This window comes from Martes martes, assembly GCF_963455335.1.
Source record: "Martes martes genome assembly, chromosome: 8".
NCBI lineage: Eukaryota > Metazoa > Chordata > Mammalia > Carnivora > Mustelidae > Martes > Martes martes.
In genome coordinates, this window is record NC_137895.1 from 3,214,856 (window position 1) to 3,229,754 (window position 14,899).

Consider the following 14,899-nt stretch of genomic DNA (forward strand, 5'->3'; position numbering starts at 1 on the left):
CCACCAAGGAGGCGTTATTGAGCTCCAGCCCCCGCCTGGCAACTGTGACCCGGACCCCAAGACCAGCGGCGAGGGGAGGCCCCCCTACTCCTGGGCCTGCGCCCTCCGGACCATCCCGGAGCAGCACCCGGGGTCCGCGCGGCCCGAGTCCCGCCCACGGCCCTGCCGGGCCGCTCGCCCCTCCCCGGCCCTGTCCTCGCGCCCCCAGCCCCCTCCTGGGTCCCACACCGACCCTGCTGTCTCCCCCCCCAAGCCGGCCCCTCTTCGATCCCCCCACTCCCTGCAGCTCCCGGGGCCCCCTCCTTGGACCCCCACCTCGCGCCGCGGCACCCCTCCCCTCCCCTCCCACCCCCGCGCCGGCCCCCTCCGCGTCCCCCGCGGCCGCCCTGCGTACGGGGTGACGCAGCGCCGCCCGCCCCGCGCGCCCCGCCCGCCCCGCGCCGCCGCCGCCGCCGCCGCCGCCGCCGCCCGGGCTCGGGGGGCCGCTAACGGTCCCGCGCCCCTCGGCGTCCGCGCCCCCGCCCCGCGCCCGGCGAACAGGCGGCGCCGGCGGGCGACGGGCGCGATGGGGGCGGCGGAGCCGCTGCGCTCGGTGCTGTGGGTGAAGCGGCAGCGCTGCGCCGTGAGCCTGGACCCCGCGCGGGCGCTGCTGCGTTGGTGGCGGAGCCCGGGGCCCGGAGCCGGCGCCCCTGGCGCGGGTGAGTGTCGCCGCGGCCCGCGGGCTCGGCCGGGGAGCCGGGGGGCCGGGGAGGGGGCGCGGACGCGGCCCGGCGGCGCCCGGGGCGGGGGTGTGCGCCCCGGGAACCCGGTGACAAAGGGCGAGTCGGGGCGGTGCGGGCGGGCGGGGAGGGCCGGACCCGCGGTCCCCTGCGCGGATGCGCCCGGGGCGGGTGAGGCGCGGGTGAGGCTCGGGCGGGGCGGGGGCGCCTGGTCGCGGCTGCATCGCGCAGACCGGCCCGCGGGGATCTGAAGGGCACCTTCTCGGTGAGATCGGTCACGGATGGATCCCGAGGGGTGCGGGCGCCCCGCACTCGGTTTCGGTTTAAACCAAGGACGGACGCTTTTCCTTAGCGGGGCCCCAGACCGCGAGGCAGCCCCGCAGGGTCGGGGACTCCTGCGGGGAAGTGGAGGACGGCGCTCGTAGCCTTCCGTCTGGGACGCGCTCCGGGGAGAGTTGGTTTGGGTACAAAACAGGCCGGGCACATGACCTTCAGGGGCCCTCCCGACTCGGAGAAGTGTAATTTGGATAAAAATGGAACGGACACACCCGGCTCAAGGCTCTCTCCCCAAGGAGAAGGGGCCAGGGGCGCCCTGGCAGAGCTGTCTGCGGCCGAGGGATGGGCAGAGGCTGATGAGGGAGATGTCATTTGATCCCGGGAAGGAGGCGGGAGGATTGCCCGAGGCGGTGGTGGACAGCGGGAGAGGGGAGAGGCTCCCGAGGCAGAGGAAGCCCGGGGCTGGGCAGCCTGCGTGGGTTCCACTCCATTCATTGGTCTTGTGCAAGTTTTCATGGAGGGCCTGCCGGGGAGGGTGCCGTGGTATCCTATCCTGGGCTCATTGCACATGGCAGCGTCCCTGCCGAAGCGTCCCTGCCGCAGCGGGTCATTTTCCCTGGAAGGGAGACCGAGGGGGGCCCCCGGCAGAGGCATGTGTGTCTGAAGAGAACCCCCACCCCCCACGGGAAGAGGCAGGTGGCTGCGGTCCAGGGGCAGCCAGCGGCCCTCCCTTAGGTGGCAGCATGTGACCGCAGACCTGCAGGGACCGTGCCCGGGTGCCCGTGGGGAGAGAGGGTGCAGGTGGGAAGCACAGCAGGGGCCCTAAGACCAGCCCCGGAGGTAGGGGAGAGGAAATGGGGCCCTGTGGATCCTGGGGGCTGAGGTAGGATTTCCCTTTCTCTGTGAGTGCTTGGGAGCCCCCAGGAGGGCTTTATCCAGCCCCGACTTCCTAAAGGATCCGTGCGGAGTGAACAGAGGTGAAAGGAAGTGCAGTGGGGAGGCTGCCTGTCCGGGCCAGAGCAGGGGGGAGCAGGGCGGGTTCTGCATAAAATGCGGAAGTTGAGAGAGGGGAGCACGGTCCAAATTAACAGCCCACTGAAGTCAGGGCCGAGGGGATATATCGTTTTAATTATTGGAGGTGGGCATTGCCGAGGTCGGGATTCTCTTCTGGACAGGGTTTGGGATGCCTTTTAGACACCCTGGGGATGGTCAGGATGCTGCCGGCGCTTCCTGACGCCAAGATGGGGAGGCTCAGCGGGTTGGAGGAGGGGTGGGCAGAGCTGGAAGGGAGGTGGGGCCAAGGTCAAGGGTGGCCTCCGACCCAAGATCAGCGCTTGGTCTCTGGTCTTGGGCATCAGAAGCCCGTTCTGCAGAGAGCCTGTCTGTGGCGGGTGTGTGAGAGTGTGCGCCTGTGTGATCTTACTGAGGTCCCTTTGGGAGAAACATCTTGCCTCAGATCTCACCCACGGGCCCCCTGGCACCGCCCAGCAGGGCCCTCTGTCTCGCTCATTTTCTGTCTCACGGTGGTGAGTGGTGCCTGGCCTGGCCCCTGGGGCTTCGAGCTGTTGTGTCAGTCTCTGGGCTGCGGGATGGGGACTCCTCACAGCCATCATGCTGCTCTTTGGGGTCCCATTCCCACACGACCCTGCAGGGCCGCTCTTATACTTTACTACTGGGAAGACCCAGCTCTGGAGAGTTTAAGTCACTGCCCCGCTCACGGTCCGGCCGTGAACTTGGTGGGTCCCCAGCCAGCCAGTGGCAGTGCAGACCCCACCCGTGGGCTGTCTGGGTGGGAGGCCCTCCCTGCCTGCTTTCAGTGTGGACGCCCTCCGCCTGCCCGTGGTTTCTGGCCGTCAGACCGGGGGCGCTGCTCACTTCTGCTGGCTGCTCACGCCCCCAGCCACCCGTCCTCTTTCTTGGGGTGGTGGTGGTTTGGCTCTTACAAACCGTGGAGGTGCTTCAGACCCGCTCAGCCAGAGCTTCTCCACCCAGAGCTTGGTTCCCTCCCTGGGCTGGCAGGGGGCTGAGGGAGCCCCTGTTGGTGGGCCTTGTCCCAGAGGAGTCCTGTGCTCGTCACCTGGTGTGCTTCCCAGCACCGTGCAGGGCACTGGGTGAGCGGCACTGAGAGGGCTGCCCCAGCTCTTTGGGGGTCCCCATTACCCTGCACCCCCAAAAGGAAGCAGGCCTGTGGGAGACGACTGCATGCTGGAGATCAGTAGGGTCAGCAGGGTCGACGTGCCCCAGCCCACGGGACAATTGGTTCAGTTAGGTCCCCGGGACAGATGGGGAAGGGCTTCATTGGGCGGGCCGCAGCAGGGGGTCAGAGAAGGGGGTGCACTGGGTGGGGTGCGGCCAGTCGCATTATTTCATTGACCCTCTTGCGTCTCGAGAATATCACTCCTGTTTTCAGACACAAAAGCTGAAACTGCCCACAGAGGCAAAAGGCAAGTGCTCATTTCTCTGCAGGTCACTGTGTGGGAACGTGGCTCAGGGTTGGACAGCCAAGTTAGGACTGGGACCTGGGAGAGGCAGAGTTTTCTGGTCCCTGAGAGGGCCGCTCTGCCCCTAAGGATGCTACGAGAGTGGGTGCCCCTGGGTGCTAGCCTGGTCGGAAGTGAAGCCGACTGAAAACAGGAAACTCAGCAGAGGCGTCCTGGCTCAAAGTGGGTCGGGCTAGCTGAACTTGAAACAGACTGTAGCTGTTTCTGGGTTATACCCTCAGACTCTGAATGCTTTCTTTCAGGGTCGGGGCTGGCAGGAGTGTGTGTGCTTGTATATGTGCGCGCACACGTGCTGGCTGTGTGTGTGTGTGCACATGCGTGTGTCTGGGGGGGCGGGGTAGACACTGCTACCCAGGCTCCGCTGTTGCAGGAGAACCCTCCCCTCCCTCCCACCAGCCCCTCCTGGAATGGCCCCCGTGCCCCCCCGCCCGTGGTGAGCTCCTTGGCCAGGTCACTGCTATATCGATAAAGGGTTTCTCTAATACCGCCTGGCAGTGCCAAGCAAAACGTAGGCAAACCACAGACACTGACAGAAAATATAAAATCTGGAAACACATACAGAAATGCAGGTACATAGAAATCACCCTTAGTCTCACCCTTAAGCAGTGAATACTCTTTGGTGTTTTTGTGTAAATGCGTGTGAAGGAAAAGCTAGGGAAACGTACTGCAGAATGTGGTTCAGGGATACTCCTTACGCACTTAAAATGTGACTTTTAAAAATCAGCTTTACCATCCGATGTCTGGCGTTGGCTCAGGTCATGATCCCAAGGTCCTGCCTGCATCAGTCTCCCAGCTCAGCGGGGAGCCTGCTTGTCCCCCTTCCTCTGCCCCTCCCCCCAGCTCGTGCATGCTCGCGCGCATGTGCTCACTCTCTCTCGAATAGATAAAATCTTAAAAAAAAAAAGTCAGCGTTATTGAGGTATAATTTTCAGACACTAAAATCCACATGTTTTAAGGGTATAGTTTGGTGAATTTTGATTAATATATGCACCTGCCTAAGCATCCTCCCATCAAGATATAGGATATTCAGATCAGCCCAGAACCTTCTGCCGAGCTCCGTCCCCCAATCTCTGGGCTGCTGCATCCGCAGGGACGGAGTTGACCTCTAATAGAATTTCCTGTAAGTGCAATCATGCAGTATGTGCTCTGTCTCTCGCTTCTTTGTCTCACTTAATCTCTTTGCAATTCATCGTGTATCAATGGTTGGTTCTTGTTACAAAGTAATAACTGTATTGTATGAGAAAACCGGTTTGTTTATCCATTCAGGACCATTTCCAGTGTTCGACTGTATGAATAAAGACACTGATCATTTGCGTACAAGTCCCTTTGAGGAGAATATGCCTTCCTTTCTCTTGGATGTGTAGTTAGGAGTCGAAAGCTAGCATAGAAAAGCTTATGTCTTAAGACATGATTTTTCTTGGTTGTGCAGTATTTTATTACACGAACACTACAGGGGCCCTTTTTAGTAGATGATGTAAAAGTTCCTCAATCAGAATTGGATGGATTGAAGATTTTCATGTAAAGATAGAAAGAAAACAGAGGACAATTTTGCAGTCTGGGAAGACCTTACTCACCAAGATGGAATCCAGACAAAAAGAAAAATCTAGATCAGGATCTAGATTATTTCAACAAATAAAAATCTTATCCTATTTTTGGTAAGACTTCATAATTTAAAAAATGATGGGAGTGATATTGGCAACAAATATGACAGTCAATTAATTTTAAAAAGCCATTGCAAAGAACACGTACAGGCCGTTCACAGAAGAACACAATTCAAGGGTGGGTGACGAGTGTCTGGGGAGATCCTGAGAGCAAAACAGCACAGAGAGGGAGCAGGTGTGACGGGCCGATGAGCTACTTTGCGGGTTTGGGGAATTAATCTGGCAGTATTTTGACAGTGTTTTTTATTTTTTTTATTTTTATTTATTTATTTTTTTTAAAGATTTATTTATTTATTTATTTGACAGAGAGAGATCACAGTAGACAGAGGCAGGCAGAGAGAGAGAGAGGGAAGCAGGCTCCCTGCTGAGCAGAGAGCCCGATGCGGGACTCGATCCCAGGACCCTGAGATCATGACCTGAGCCGAAGGCAGCGGCTTAACCCACTGAGCCACCCAGGCGCCCTTGACAGTGTTTTTTAAAAAGGATGTATCATTTGACCTATCAGTCTCCTGTTGGATCCTTTATCTCAAGGAAAAACACTAGTATTTGAGGAACTGTCTTTGACGGTGGAGGAGGCTCGTCTTTGAGTGTTTGCTAAGACACTGCTGATGGCGTTGGCTTTCCTCTCCTCCCCCAATTTCTCTTTCTTCTCTACCGGTCCAGACTTTGGCACACGGACTCTCCTCCGGAATGCAGCTGGTTTCTGCCTTCAGCATGTATCTCGCGAACGCACACATTGCGCCCGAATAAGGCGCCCTTCGTTCTTACGGACTTGGGCTGACTTCACGGTCCCAGCCGTCCGCACCAGGTGGACCCAGGCGAGGTCTGCGTCGTGACTTCCCTTGAGCTCAGCTTCCGGGTTTCCAAAGACTCCTGGCTCCGCGCTGGAGACGGCCAGCATCTCCGGCTCGGAGACTCACCCCCGCCTCCCAGCAGCACCTCAGCTTCGCTCCTGGGCCCGGGCGCCACCCGCCTGCGGTCTGTCGCCCCGTCGAGTCTCATGCCTCTTCTTGCCCATCGACCCCCCGCGTGTGCTTCTCTTTCTCTGCAGGCGCGGGCGGCTTCAGATGCCTTCTCCCACTTCCCGCCTCTGGGCCTCCCCCTCTCTGTCTCTCTCGTTCACGGTCACCTCCTTGGAACACTCCTGCGATGGCTGAACCCAGGTGCTGGGGTCAGAAGTCGGGAGAGCACCCTGAGCCCCGTGCAGGCAGCCAGCTAGGTGCAGCTGCCCCGAGGCTCTGCTAGAAAGTTCTTCCACACGCGCCATTCTCCGGCCCCACGGGCGTCCTGTTGCAGGCGCGTGGCCGAACTCGGCCTCCCTGATCTGGCCCCACGGTACCCGCCCTGCCTGCTGCCTCTGATTCTGCCCGACGCGTTCCTCCTGGCCCCCAGCTGCAGATCGCACCCCCCTTCCAGGCCCAGCCCTGCTAGGACACTGCCCGTCAGCAGTCTTCGTCCTCTGAGTTTCCTGTGGCTCTGTTGGCACCTCTCTGCCCTGTGAGTTTTGCTTTTTAGATTTTTGAATGTATTTGTCTTCTCTACCTGCGTTTTCTCGGAGGGGAGAAGCCAGTGTCAGCTCACCCCATTCTCTGGAGCGCCCCCCACCCAAGCAGCGGGAGGAGCGGGCAGGAGGCATCATGGCAGGTCCCAGGGGCCCCGCGGGAAAAGGCGGGGGAGGGGCGCCCAGGGCGCCTCTGTTCACCGTTCAGCACCCCTGCTTTCTCTGAAGGGTGTGGGCTTGACTTGGAAGTGGAAGAGTTTACGCAAAACCCACAGATTCTCCACGGTCCTGAAGGGTGACACCACAGATCCCAAAGGGCCACGTACCACATGCCCAGCCGACGTGTTCCGTGGGCGACTTAGTGCCCCACCGGGAAGCCCCGAGTAAGGCAGGTCGTCCGGTCATACAGAGCTACGACCTGCACGTCCTGATGGGGAGGCATCTCAGTATATCCAAACAGGGAACAAATGGCAATCCCGTCGACCTTTTTCGGAAAAGAATAGACTGTCTCGCGATTTGGGAAGGAGACCCTGCAGGAAGAGGGGCTCAGCCTCTGCGGCCTTAACAGGTGCCGGAAAACGAACAGCGGACACGCCGGCGGGGCTTCCTTAGGCACCGGCCAGGGTTAGCGTCAGGTACCCTGACTGAGCAGTAGCCCATCGTGGTCAGAAACGTTGTAATTTTTCTGAGGCTGCTGGAGGTTAGCTCTTTCTTGTTACTCTGCAACATGCCCCAAACATTTTCTTAAAGGGCCAGATAGCAAATATTTTAGGCTTTGAGAGTCACAGTTCCTCAGCTCTGCTGTTTTAGCGTAAAAGCAGGTATAGACAGTATGTGAATGCGTTCCTGTGGCTGTGTGCCAGTAAAACTTTATTTATAAAGGCAGGCGGCAGGCTGGAGTCGGCCGCTTGCTGACCCTGCCGTAAATCCTTATTTGTGACGAGGGAAGAGCCATGTGATGTAAAAGCAGCGAATCCAGATGACTGAAAATATTTTGACCTTCAAAACAAGCAAGCGAACGAGTCTGGTCGTCTGGAAGAACCGATCCTGCGTTGAGGAGACGCGCCCGTTTGGGTTCCCGTCCCACCGTGCCCTGGTCTGTAAGCAGAAAGCTCGTCCTCCCCCTGAGGAATAGCGTAGCCGCGCGCAGACCGGGCTCGGGCATCAGAGCTGGTCCAGGTTTCCCCCAAACCTGCCTCCATCCCCCGAAGAGTGAAGAAGCTGAAGGGCAGGGGGCGCGTCGAGGTGCCCCGGTCTGCAGCGGTGTCTGTCCCGTGGCCCGCGGTGGAGGGCGTGCGCTGCTGCTGGAGAAACGTGACGGGTCCTGTGGCTGATGATGGTGTTGGTTCTTAATAGCCTTGCCCGTCTGTCTAGTTGTTGGAATGATTGTTGACGTCTCCAACTCTACTTATGGAGTTCTGTCTATTGTTTTTAAGATTTTTATTTATTTATTTGGCAGAGAGAGGGGCACACAGGCAGGGGGAGTGGAGAGGGAGAAGCAGGCTTCCCGCTGAGCAGGGAGCCTGACGTGGGGCTCCTCCATCCCAGGATCCCGGGATCATGACCTGAGCCGAAGGCAGACACTCAGTGACTGAGCCCCCCAGGTGCCCAACTGGGGACTTCTCTATTGTGCCTTGTAGTCCCATACATTTTTGTTGTATGCATTTTCCTGCTCTGTCGTTTGATGCCTCCATGTTCAGGATTGCTATATCTTCGTTTGGGGCTCACCCTTTTTCATTATGTAACGTCCGTCTCTGTCTCTGGTAGTTTTCTTTGTCCTGAGGATGGCTTTATCTGTTAACAAGCCACTCCTTCCTTTCTTTCAGAGTGAGAGAGAGAGCGAGCGAGCGAGCATGCGTGCCTGTGCACACACACGCACACACACACACACACAAAAGAGTGGAAGGGGAGGGGCAGAAGGAGAGGGAGAGAGAGAATCCCAGGCAGACTCTGAGCTAAGTGCAGAGCCTGACAAGGGGCTCGATCTCATGACCCTGAGATCATGACCTGAGCTGAAATCAAGAGTTGGACGCGTAACTGACGGAGCCGCCCCGGTGCCCAGACTCCAGGTTTCTTCTGATTAATGTTTGCATGATGTGTCCTTTGGTTTCTACCTGTTCCACTGTTAGATTTGAAGTGAGTTTACACCACACAGGGTTTTTAAATCTGTCTTCCTTTTTCCTCACTATCACCTACCTGCCTTCTGAGCACACAGAAGGCTCAGACTTCGGCCCAGCCCATCAGGCCATACGGTAGGGTGGAGGAAGGGGGTGTGCAGTGGCCCACTCCTGGCCTGTCCTACCTGCTCCCTCTTGCACAGGGCTCTGGCGTGTGATGTTGTGCCGTGGAATGCAGCTACGCCCCTGATCGTGAACTTGCTTTCCCTCTGGTCCCGGCTGGGCATCCTGCGTGTCTGCGGGGGCCCTGCGGAGTGGCGTGCTCCGACCGTCTCCACCCCACCCCATCTCATGACACATACTAAGTCCCTCTCCTGTTGGGTATGAGGCTGCTGTGGGCGCTCAGGGTCGCCCAGGAACTTGGAGCAGGAAAGCTGATTGACGGCAGGCACGGCTTCTCGTCTGAGTCACGACGGTCGAGTCGATTCAGTCTGAGTGGGTCACGACCAGACAGAGCCGACAGGGGAGACAACAGAAGGCAGAGCACTTGCAGCTGCCCCTGGCTGGCTCTGCCCAGACTGCCGCCGAGCTGGTGGTCTCGTGGGCGTCGCCTGTGACTCTGCTGGAATATGGTGGCCACCTGGTCCTCACCTTTATCGGGGGGTTGCTGCCGGTCAGCACAAGCCCCTCGTGAGGGAAGCACCGGGCGCTGCACCTGTTGTCAGCAAAGCGCTCAGACTTGCCACGGAGATCTGCTCGAGGCATCTCAGCCTGTGGTTGCAAAGGACTTTATGAGAACGTTTTTCTGAGTTTGTAATAATTGTAATATCTTAATCAGGACCAGCGGCCCTTAAAATGGGTTTTCTATTGTTATTGGAAGACGTCACTGGGAGCTTAAACCTACAGAGGCGTGTCGGAGTCCCGCTGAGGTCTGACAGGGAGCGCGGGGCGGCTTGTGGCAGCCACACACTCTGGCTCGGGCGAGCTGCGTTCTCAGGAGGATTCTTCATGAGATGCTCGAGACCGAACAAGATGGCCCACCCTGGGACCGTAGTCCGAGGACGTCCTTACAAATGAAGGTGTTAAGTCCCTCCAATTAGATACTCCCCCATAGCGTGCTGTACTCACTGCTGGATTATGGTTTAAAAAAAGGTCTTTTCGGGGTGCCTGGGTGGCTCAGTGGGTTAAGCCTCTGCCTTCAGCTTGGGTCATGGTCTCAGGGTCCTGGGATCGAGCCCCACATCGGGTGCTCTGCTCAGCGGGAGCCTGCTTCCCCCTCTCTCTCTCTGCCTGCCTCTCTGCCTACTTGTGATCTCTGTCTGTCAAATAAGTAAATAAAATCCTTTTTTTTTAAAAAAAAAAAAAGGCCTTTTCACCCATTTCTGAATGGTTTGTGGCTGTTCACGTGCACCCCTTGCGGCCTGCCTCGGCCCGGGGTTGAGGTGGGGGCCCTTTGGGACCAGGTGTGGGCAGGGGGTGCGGCAGAGAGGACCACGTTCTGCCAGAGTTAATTCTGGGGCTGCCACTCACCGCCTGTGGCTCGGACGCGTCGTCCGACTTCCCAGAGAAGCGAGATGCATGCGTTCCCCTGTGCAGTCCACCATCTGGAAGGCGGGGACCCTGCTCGCCCCTGGCGTCACCGTGAGGCTCATCCTCACATGTGAAGTCGGCGCAGACCTCACTCCCCACGGCCGGCACCGTGGCTGTGTCACCGCGCATCCCATGGTGGGGCTGCGCCAGGTGCCCGGAGGCGGTGGCCCGTGGGGACACACAGGCAGGCTCATCCTTGGGGAGTGGTGACCCAGCCGGGAGGCAGCACGCATGCACATGTGTGTGTCTGTGCACGTGTGTGTGTGCGCGCGCGCGTGCGTGCAGTGACCACAGACCAGGCAGGTGCGCGGGTGGGGGCGTCGAGGAGGCTGGGTTTAGGCTGCAAAGTGGGGGACACCCCGGGGGAGGCAGGTCGCTGGGCGTGTGTGTCTGGCGGTCTGTGTGAGGGACCGCGGCGGTCTCAGCGTGAGTGTGAGGGCAAGTTCACGGCCCAGGCCAGCACGTGCAGGTTACACACGGAGGCCTGGTGAATTCACCCCCGGCTCCTTTGGAACCGGTGGTGCGGCGGGGAAGCGGTCGAACTGTCGTCAGCGGAGCGGAGCGGCCAGAGCCTGTGGCCTACCTTGAGGTTGGTTTACGTTTAATACTATAAGATAAAAATGTCCAGTAAGTATTCAAAATGTATGGTTTTCTTTTCTCATTTGGTTGAACACGTGCCTCTTCTCCTGTTTTCCTTGACTTCGACTTGGCTCAGTTTTGTTTTGTTTTTTTAAAGATTTTTTATTTATTTTTTTGACAGAAATCACAAGTAGGCAGAGAGGCAGGCAGAAGGGGGTGGAGGAAGCAGGCTCCCTGCTGAGCAGAGAGCTCGATGCGGGGCTTGATCCCAAGACTCTGGGATCATGACCCGTCGACTTGGCTCAGTTTTTACAGCAGAAGTGATCGCTGCTTAAAATTTCAATCCCAGACTTCAGCAACGTGACCCTGAACTAGTCTAGGGCCCACATCCCTGCGACGTGGGACAGACGGACTGTTTCGTGTCCCAGGAATGGGAGGACAAAAGGAAGAAAACACTTGCCGCAGAGCCTGTGAGTTTCCTCACCAGGTTGTGGTTTCTCCCACCACGGACGCGGGCCACGTCTCCAGACCTGGTGCTGCCCTCGGCGCTGTCTGCCCAGGAGGTGGCGGCGCCCGTCTGGGTGTCATGACCCAACACCCCGTCTCCCCGTTTTACTCTTTGAACACAGGCGACTCTCCCTGTAGTCGGACTGTTTTTCTTCCTCCGGAAGCAGAGAGAGGCCGTTGTCATTGACACAAGCCTCTCTGCAGTTCTGTGTTTATAACCGACCTCGCCTGCACCTGCGTTTCTCCAAATCCGGACTGTCCGTAGCGGGTCGTCAGACAGGCTGTTTCTGCGCGATTCCAAATCGGGTCTTTTCGAGACCAGACATAGCTGGAGCCCCAGTGGCGCGCGGAGACAGAGCAGCCAGGAGGGCGGTCGCCGGCGCGCCCGGAGCTGCGCGCGGGGCCCCTGCCCTGGGGGGCACCGGGCACAGGTGTGTCTGGACGAGCCTGGCTGCTGCCCGCATGTGACGTCCCGTGTCGCGCTTGTCGGCTTGCGTGACGCCAGGTGTTTCTGAAGCACTGGGGACCGGCCTGGAGTGCCGACTGCGCCAAGCCCGCGAAGGGGTGATCGGGAGGGTTGTAGACGCCTTTCCAGATCTTCTCCCGTGCCGGCCTTCGGGTTGCTGCTTCGTGGCACTGAGCTCGGGGGGGCCCCGGGACGCGTCTAGGACACCGATACCCAACCCCAGGGGAGCAGGCCCCGGGACAGGGCGTCCTTTGTTTAAAACTCTCTTGTCTGGTGGCCTAGCAAGACGTTCTCGGGAAAGTCAGTGTGAGGAGCAGGTGTTCATGGAAGTTACGTCAGAGCCTCTTGAGTGGGTCGGTTTTCTAGAAGGGTCTGTGGAACGCCCTGTCACCCTGTGAAGCACGAGGCTGAGGTGAGCCAAGGCGAGGAGGCCTGGGGAAGCTCTCGGGAGGGGACCGAGCTGGGCTGGCGGGGCCAGGTGGCCAAAGCCACAGTGTGTCCCGTACAACAAGTCCTGTGTGTGTGACCGCCCAGCGCCCCCCAGAGCTGGAGAGCAGGGTGGCAGCGAGGGCCAGAGGTCAGGGTGATACCCAGGGGCAGGTGACCACACAGTGGGGTCGCTCTACTGGGAGCCAGGCGGGGGCGGCCGTGTTGCCTCCAGCCCCTCCCCCGGCTGCTTGTGAGCACACACGCACGCGCACACAGAGCCAGGACGGCGTTCCCACGGGGCCCTCGGAGCAGGAAGAATGGGCAGGCCAGTCCGTGTTGGCAGACAGGCAGCTGGGAGGGGATCGGGTGGCACTTGGGACATTTGATGCCTCGATCGTTCTCTCCAATCTTGTGAGCAGACCACCCCCCATGGCTCCCCATTCAGCCCCCCCCCCCCGCAAAGTCAGGGCTTCACCCACTGTGGGATCCGTCCCTGAATTGGGACGGGGTGGCCTTCCCGGGTACCCGGGCAGCTGCAGGCTCCCATGTGATCTCACCTGAGCCTGCGAGGAGATGGTGGGAGCTCACTTCCTCTTTCCCCAAGGCCCCCGAGGAGCAGGGATGGGGGGACTGTCCTGTGGTCGAGGACAGCAGCCGGGCCAGGTCGCATCCTGTGTCTGTCCTGTTGTGGGGGGGGCACCCGGGCAGCCTTCCTTTCCCAGCTCAGGAAGTTTTAAAAATCACCCCTGAAAAGAGCATTTCGACGTTGTAACTGAGAGTTGTAGAGAGGTCCTATGCACAGTACCCGTAGCACCGGGACACTTCTATCCGGCTGCCTTAGGATTTGGCTGAACTCTGGATGAAAATCTTCAAGTAGTACTGGAGGTGTCTGTGCTTGTTCTGACAGTCGTCCTGAGTGTTTCCTGTCTTGGGCCAGCGCGGGCGCCGGGATGAGAATGGGGAGTGGGGGGGTCTGGGTCCCGCACTCCCTCCCGCAGTTGCAGGCTTTGCCGGGAAGGTGGGTGGTGGACGGGCTCGGGTGTTGATTCACCTGCATGGTGAGCGGCGGGATGTCCCCGCGAAAGATTCGAACAGAGCACTGCCACATCCACATTTGTGTCTGTGCCCTCGGGGGACCTGGCTGGGAGCCACCCCAAGGCAGGGAAGAAGTCGGGTAGGGCTCCCGGGGAGCTGTGCGGTGGGTGCGAGGATGGAGGGCTCTTCGCCGGCAGGGGGTCCAGCAGGGAAGGAAGCTTCTGGAAAGGGGCGGCAAATCGGGAAAGATAGGTTTAGATTTCGAAGGCTGGGTGTGAGGCCCCTGTGGGACGCATGCACACACACGTACAGGAGATGCTCCCATCCCCTGTGCCCCCAAGACTGGCCCTCGTTTCCTTCTGTGTTTTCTGTGTAAAGAACAGGTTGCTGAGCACAGTGATCCCCTCGGGCAGTGGTTCTCTGCCAGGGACGGTGCCCCCAGGAGACGCTGGCCAATGTCCAGCAATGTTGGGGTGTCCCCCGGCATTAAAAAAAAGATTTTATGTATTTATTTGACAGACAGGTCACAAGTAGGCAGAGAGGCAGGCAGAGAGAGGGGGGAAGCAGGCTCCCCGCTAAGCAGAGCGCCCGATGCAGGGCTCGATCCCAGGACCCTGGGATCATGACCTGAGCCTAAGGCAGAGGCTTTAACCCACTGAGCCGGCCAGGTGCCCCTGCTCCCCAGCATTTGTGGCTGGAGCCCAGGGATGCTGCCCAAATCCAGCTGTGGCCAGGATGGCCCCACCCTGAGAGGTGCCCACGGTTCCGTTGAGCAGCCCGGTCTCGGGGAGTTTTGTGGTTTCCAGCACCTTTCCGTCCGTTGGAGGGACCTGTGCGGTCCAGAAGCGATCTCACCAGGCGTTGAAGAGGAGGCGTCAGGTTGTTGTTTGGTGAAGTGACAGCTGGGTGACTTCTGGGAGCCTCGGCCGGCCGCTCCTTCTGCAGACGGGGCTGCACCAGCCCGAAGGAGGCAATGACGAGGAGTGAGATCCGAGGCCATTTCCCCGGGAAGATGCTTAGCGCATTTGCAAGTGCAGACTCTGGTGGGGTCGGGGTACTGCGCCCCTGAGAGCAGGGCAGGGGGTGGGGGAGCTGCTGCAGGGGGCGGGCCAGGCTGTAGGCCGGGCCGGTGTGTGCCCTGGGCCCCCACGTCCTCGTCCGGGGAGTCCTGTCCGGGTGAGTCCTGTCCAGCGCCGTGGCCACCAGCCAGGTCCTGCGCCTCCTGAAAGGGACCTTTGCTCACACAGTCCTCTGATCTCGCATCGCACCGCCGCTCTTTTCCAGAAGACCGTTCCTTTTTTTTCTAATCTCACATTGCAGTGCGAGGTCATGCAGGATGCAGGCAAAGGTGAGAGGAATGCTGATACGGTGTGGAACATGAAGTGCCACCAAATTCCCACCATTAACTGCTTGCAAGCCCCCCTCCGTTTTCTGTACACGCACAACGTGCTGTCGTTCCCACTCGTGCCTGGCGTGTTTGCAGGATACGCACTGTCCCTCCCGAGGGCCCCTGCGGGC

General features: G+C 59.4%; 1 protein-coding gene across 1 annotated transcript in view; it reads left to right on the forward strand.

The window, feature by feature from the left end:
* The first annotated feature begins 476 nt into the window (after positions 1-476).
* CERK (ceramide kinase) overlaps positions 477-14,899 on the forward strand; it is a 40,253-nt gene continuing 25,830 nt past the window's right edge. Inside the window, exon 1 of the mRNA XM_080811680.1 lies at positions 477-698. Coding sequence (XP_080667806.1) covers positions 566-698 — 133 coding nt within the window. The 5' untranslated portion in view covers positions 477-565. The remainder of the gene's footprint in view (positions 699-14,899) is intronic.